Source organism: Rhagoletis pomonella, unplaced genomic scaffold (assembly GCF_013731165.1).
Source record: "Rhagoletis pomonella isolate Grant_MI unplaced genomic scaffold, Rhpom_1.0 Rhpom_scaffold_00002, whole genome shotgun sequence".
Lineage (NCBI taxonomy): Eukaryota > Metazoa > Arthropoda > Insecta > Diptera > Tephritidae > Rhagoletis > Rhagoletis pomonella.
Window position 1 is genome coordinate 93,460,946 of NW_023458556.1, and position 6,379 is coordinate 93,467,324.

A 6,379-nucleotide genomic window follows, 5' to 3' on the forward strand; every position below is an offset into this window, starting at 1 on the left:
ATAGTCCCCTCCCCTTTGCCCTTATACAGGGTGTCCCAGAAGTAACCTGCCAAACTTTAGGGGAAGGTAGGTGGGGGGCGGTGAGCTCTCTGATAAACAAAAAAATTTTCAGGTAAAAGTGTTACCGTTTTTGAAATATTTACATTTTTTTAATTTAAAAAAAAATCGTGCCTTTTCATGTATTTTCTTTAACTGCATCTACAAACCAGGCTATACTTAGTACATTTTTTATGTAAAATACTTCCAGATAGTTGCTCCTCCATACTCAAAAGCAATGTAGGTAAAATATATTAAGGAACCATCATAAAATTATGACTATTTTGGGATTTTGAACTTTTTGATATTTTCTTCCCCAACTTTGACTATCTCTGGTGAAAAAAAATGTACTGAGGTATAACTTTACATTAGATAAAAAATTGCTCATTTAATAAAGATTTCAGAAAGGTGCCACTCTTACTGTTTCGAATAGAAAAAAAAAACTTATAGCCGCTTTTGTGGGCAAAGGACTGAGACACGCTAGAATGTATTTAATAGATTTAAATTTAAGTTGCTCTTGTTACCGACCAATGATATGCTAAATAATACAAAGGTACATTATTACCTGCTCCTGACATTATTTTATGTTACTTACCGGAATTCGGACTAGAGTCTATAACAAGGGCTATATCTATGAATATTTTTTGTGAAGGATGGGTTCACGTGAAATAAAATATACATGAGTTGTTTGAAGAAAAATTTATTCATTTATTGATAAAATATGCTCAAATTGGCGACCTTCTACTCTAATACAAGCTCGGCACCTTTTAAGGAAAGACGCTTTTAGAGATCTTGAACTCAATATTTGTTCCCGCAAATGCTCTTCGCTTTGAATCGTTTTTAAATAAATTTTGTCCTTAAGACAGCCCCAGTAGAAACATATATATATGTATACATACATACGTGCATTCAAACATACATATATACATATGTAGGTACTCGTACCCGTCATGCGTCGCTTTATTTATTTTCTCCCCTTCCCTATACTACCTATATCTTCCTTCTCACTCATGTAACGTTTTCACTTTTAAAAATTTCACTCTCCATTTTCGATACCGCCGCCTAAGAAGTTTCACTTCAAAAATGCGTGTGTAAAACCGTACACATGATAGAAGTGAAACTTCTTAAAAACGGTGTGAGCACCAGGTACCTACTCACGAAATTGGATGTGTAAACATATGTTTACGGTTCGGCAAACCATTAGGCGATTGAGTTACATACATAGGTTTGGTTATAAATCAAACAATAATTTCATTTCATCTTATTAATTTTCTGATATACACATAATTTATTTATTCATTTTCCGGTAACACCACCTTATATGAATGCGCGCTTCTAGCATCCCTAGGACCGGGTTGTAATGGAAGTAATTGTATGTTTAACAAATAAATGAAAATGTTTATAATGTAATCAATAGATCCTTACGAATTCGCCATTACCAAGGCAACTAGTAACGTACGCACTTTTGTTTGCAAAACGCATTCATTTAAGTTGAAAGAAGACAAATTCCTTTGTTCGGCATTTATTCTTACTCGCTTTCTATCTTCCAAGGCGAATTCATATATTCTTATCACGAATTCATATATTCATGTGGTAGCAAGAGTATAAAAACATAAAACTACCTTATAAATTAAAAGCATAAGTATCACATGTATGCGTAGTCCAATTCACGAAATCATTTCATCGATCTGAGTAAAAACTAAGTGCATGAAATCTATTTCGCGTTAATTGAAATCATGAAATGGTGTTCATTCATTCAGTTTCTACTCAAACGCATGAAATGATTTCATGAATTGGCCTACGCATAATGGTAGTAAATGACAGAATGAATTACAACAAACAAATCCTTTTGACATAATGCAAGCCAAAAACGTTGGTTCAAATCAATCCGCACTCAAGTTGGACGTTTTTCCCACAAACATTGCAATTTTGCGAGCAGTCTCATTGTAAAATCTCATTTTTACAATTTCATAGTTTCGGCTTACATTTATAAAATTCAATGAAAGCACGTACCTATTTCGGCTGAGTTATCCATTTTCGGTTATTTAGTGTACAAAATAAACGCAAATTAAATGAGTTTGTACAACATGGCCATTAACGTAGCGATAAGTTGTACAACTTGCCAGAAAATCCAATTTTTTTATCTTTCATACAACCAAGACATAAATTCATTCAACAGGCCCACAAACGGGGCAATCTAGAGCAAAATAACACCAAGTTGAACCAACGCACATAGGGGTATTTAGCCGATTTATGCGGCCAAAATTATTTTTATGAATATTTCAACTCAAAATGTCAAAAAAGACGTGTTTTGACATATAGAATTGTAAATGTTTAAAATCAAGTAAATATATATAGGTTAAAACATTAACAGAGTTGCCACCTGTTAAAAAATCAATTAGTTAAATGAATTGTTGCAATATGGGTATCAATGGAAATGGGTTTGAAAAGGCTTTATCTCTAAGCAACCTCCCAGGGTTGCCACCGGTTTAAAAAATCAAATTCAACTTTAATTTAAGGAATTAGATAATTCATATGTAACACAGTATAGGTAAAAATTGGATGTATTCGAGGTGCAATTAATGCGGCAGTGTTACTCTTTATGAAATAATATCACGTTATACGCGAAAATCCGGGCGACTCTGTCTACATCAAGTGTTCGAGGAACAAAATTTTGACAATCAGTTACTCATCAATCAAAAGCAACATACAAATTTTTACTGCGCAATTCCTGTATTGTTAAGAGAATTTTGTAAGTATTAACTTGGAGTAAATTACCGTCCTCAATTACTGAAATATCGGAGTTTTCATATTTTCAACGCATTGCTTTTCCATTAAGTGCACCGAGTTTAGTACAAATTGATACATCGGTTACCGGGATATACATTTGTGGGCAAAAGTAAACCACGCCACGCCCATTATCCAAAAAATCGATTTTGAGTGAATTAGCTTCAGTAGTTATTGATTTATCGCAGTTTTCGCGTTTCTGTAAATTACCGTTATTTGGAAAGTGGGCGTGGTTATCGCGCGATTTCAAGAATTGTTGGCAATTACGGATTAGTGATGCGGATACTGAGATACAGCATTTCATCATAAGTGGGCGGGGCCACTCCCATTTTCCAATAATTTAATAATAATCCTATTTTGTTCCAAAATTTTACTCCACATACAAATTTTCAACAATTTGGATACAATATTTACTGAAATATCGTAGATTTATCTAAATTGACATTTATCTAAATTTAAACGATTGTATACCCAAACTATTTCTTTAATCATCACTTATATAACACCATTGTAAAGGAAAACAAATGTTTATTTCGAAATATATAACATAGTTGGGTTCGCCTTACATTCCCGCATATTACCAGCAACAGGACCGAAAGGTCCTAGAAAACATGACTTTTACTAATATCTCGAAAACTATTTATTTGTTAAATTAAATGGATTCATATTCTAGTTCAGCGGCCTCAAATTCATCTAAAAAGTTTAATTTTAGTGTTAAAATAGATCTAGAGTAGTGTCACTATATACTAGTTGCGTTTTTAGATTTTTCCTTAATACATTTTCAAAGTTAAGAAATACCACTTATCTGCCATTTTCTGCGGGCAATCTTTTCACGCTATATTAGGAAAATTTCTAAGCTTTCAATTGAATAAAGAATAATAACGCGATCTCTCCCGGGGATACAACAAATTCCTTAATATTCACAAAAATTACATTTAAATTGAACTTTTGCTTAATAAAATGATGAAAAAAATTTACCCTTAAATGCATTATTCCCTTCTGTATGCGGATCCATCACTACTTTTTAAGAATATAATGCAGAAATCAAAATATTAATTTAAAACCGTCACGATCTTTCTAGAGAGCGAAAATTTATTTATAAGCAGCGTTAGAATATTCTGTTTCCGGTCAACGGTGAGCGTTCGCTGTGCAAGTTAGAAATTAGATTGAGGGGGACTGAGAAATGTTATTTGGAATGTTCTCAATCGAAAGTGACTAAGTTTTTAGGTTTTCTCCAAAATTTTGTCAAATTGGTTTTTGGCCCCCTAAATCGTTTAAATACCCCTATGTCGACCGGTGCTATGGCTTTCTTTAAGAAACGTCGGGCGAAAGTTTCAACTGCTCCTGTAACACTACCTTATATAAGTTGGCCTTGCTATCATCCTCACATATGTTCATCAGAGTAACCAACGAAGGACGACTTAATACAAGGAGATAGCGAGAGCACAAAACTACTGTAGAATAAATAATATAAAAAAAACTTTTTAATATACAACGCTTTTATAAATGGACTAAAAAGTAGAAAATAATATTTCTCAGTCCCATAGAATTGGTTTTGATAACTTTTGATTTTGAAATTTTAGCAAAAGTCATTATAAACAATCTATGAAATTGAAAATGAAAAACGTGGAGCGCATGCAATACAAAGCATTCGATTTAATTGACAATAGTCAAACTGCATAACGTAGACCTAAAATTTCTACAGCGAAAGTAGAACTTTGAAATCGATTTTAAGCGATCGTTATTCATATACCCACATACATACATACATATATTACTTTTCATATCAATTCAAGTGTATTACATGCGCCCCACGCTTTTCATTTTCAATTTCATAGATTGTTTATAATGACTTTTGCTAAAATTTCAAAATCAAAAGTTATCAAAACAAATTCTATGGGACTGAGAAATATTATTTTCTACTTTTTAGTCCTGTCTGAATAAAAGTTTGCAATAGATATTAAAATAATTCAACGATATTAATAGAAAGGTGCACACACATGCATTTACATATGTACATACAACGAGCACCAATTAATTTTATTTAAAGAAATGGCGTGTCGTCTATTTCCGCTGTAGCAAACGTAGTACATAGGGCGACATCTAGATGTCATCTGCCTCGCCCTATTCACTACAGCTGTCGCCCTATGCACTATGCTTTTTTATAGGAACTTTTCAAAGCTTTGCTTTGGTGTCGGACACACAACATTGAAAGTTTCTGGATCCACAACATAGAAAGTTTCTGGACGCACAACATTGCAAGTTGATAAAAGCGTTGTAAAATTACACGCACAATGACAAATATGAACAAATGTACAACAAACGCATAATTTTTGACAATCAGTACAGTTCGCATTTATATCAACGAGCAGCTTATTAGATTTGTTTTCGTTTGTACTACATATTTATGTGCATATATACCTGTACTCAAACATATGTACGTACACAAACATATGTACATACATGAAAACATTGCTGCCCATACCCTGCAGTACGGGGGAGTGACTACAGGACTGATGAATCGGTAGCTACCTGATAAATACCGTCAATTACCGACCGACTACTTGCAGTGTATTTCATCGATTACTTTTACATGCAATGTCCTAGGCGGTAGTCACCATCGGCTCTCCCGGGAGTTACTAAAGTAGTCACTTGCGTGACTTATGGGCGCCATCTGTCGTAGTTTTTCGCTATTCTGCTTACGACTGGTTTGACTATGCACTACCATGTGCACTACCACGGGTTAATAGAGTAGCTACTTACCTTGGAGTCGGTGCAGTAACGGTTCAAAAGTAGCGATTGACTCCAGCAGTACTGGAGGGTAAGTACATACATATGCCCATCAGTACATCAATGAGGCCCGGTTTCTTCATCATAAATATATCCATACAATCATATGTACATATGTACGACTGGATGTAGTTACGCGAAGCATGCTTGTATCATTTATACATATATTGCTTGGTAGCGGCAGACCTGAAATGCGCAATGAGTTCGTTCATACATACATATATATGTATATATACATACGTGCATTCAAACATACATATATACATATGTAGGTACTCGTACCCGTCATGAGTCGCTTTATTTCTTTTTTCCCCTTTCCTTTACTACCTATATCTTCCTTCTCACTTATGTAACGTTTTCAGTTTTAAAAATTTCATTCTCCATTTTTGCGATACCGCCGCCTAAGAAGTTTCACTTCAAATATCTAATGGATTCTGGTCTGGCGATCGAGCGGGCCACGTGATTGGCCCTTATCGTCCAATCCATCGGCGAGGATGAGTTTCGTCTAAATGAGCAGGGCACCCGTCGTTTTGCAGCCATAGTCTTCGCCGCAGGTTTAAGGGTACATCTTCTAAAAGAGTTGGAAGCCGTTCCTGAAGGAACTCTAAATAACTGTGAGAGTTGAGCGTTGGCGGCAGTTTCACAGGTCCCAATATCTGACAATTAAATCGTGAGGATTGTCTATCTGCCAACTGTGAAGGTTATGTAAATTAAAATAACCATCACGTTTGCATGATGATTCATCGCTCCAAATTATTTTATTAAA

General features: G+C 34.6%; 1 protein-coding gene across 1 annotated transcript in view; it reads left to right on the top strand.

Annotated features, from left to right (window-relative positions):
* LOC118756069 overlaps positions 1-280 on the top strand; it is a 6,568-nt gene extending 6,288 nt beyond the window's left edge. Inside the window, exon 2 of the mRNA XM_036490865.1 lies at positions 248-280. Coding sequence (XP_036346758.1) covers positions 248-280 — 33 coding nt within the window. The remainder of the gene's footprint in view (positions 1-247) is intronic.
* The last annotated feature ends 6,099 nt before the right edge of the window (positions 281-6,379 follow it).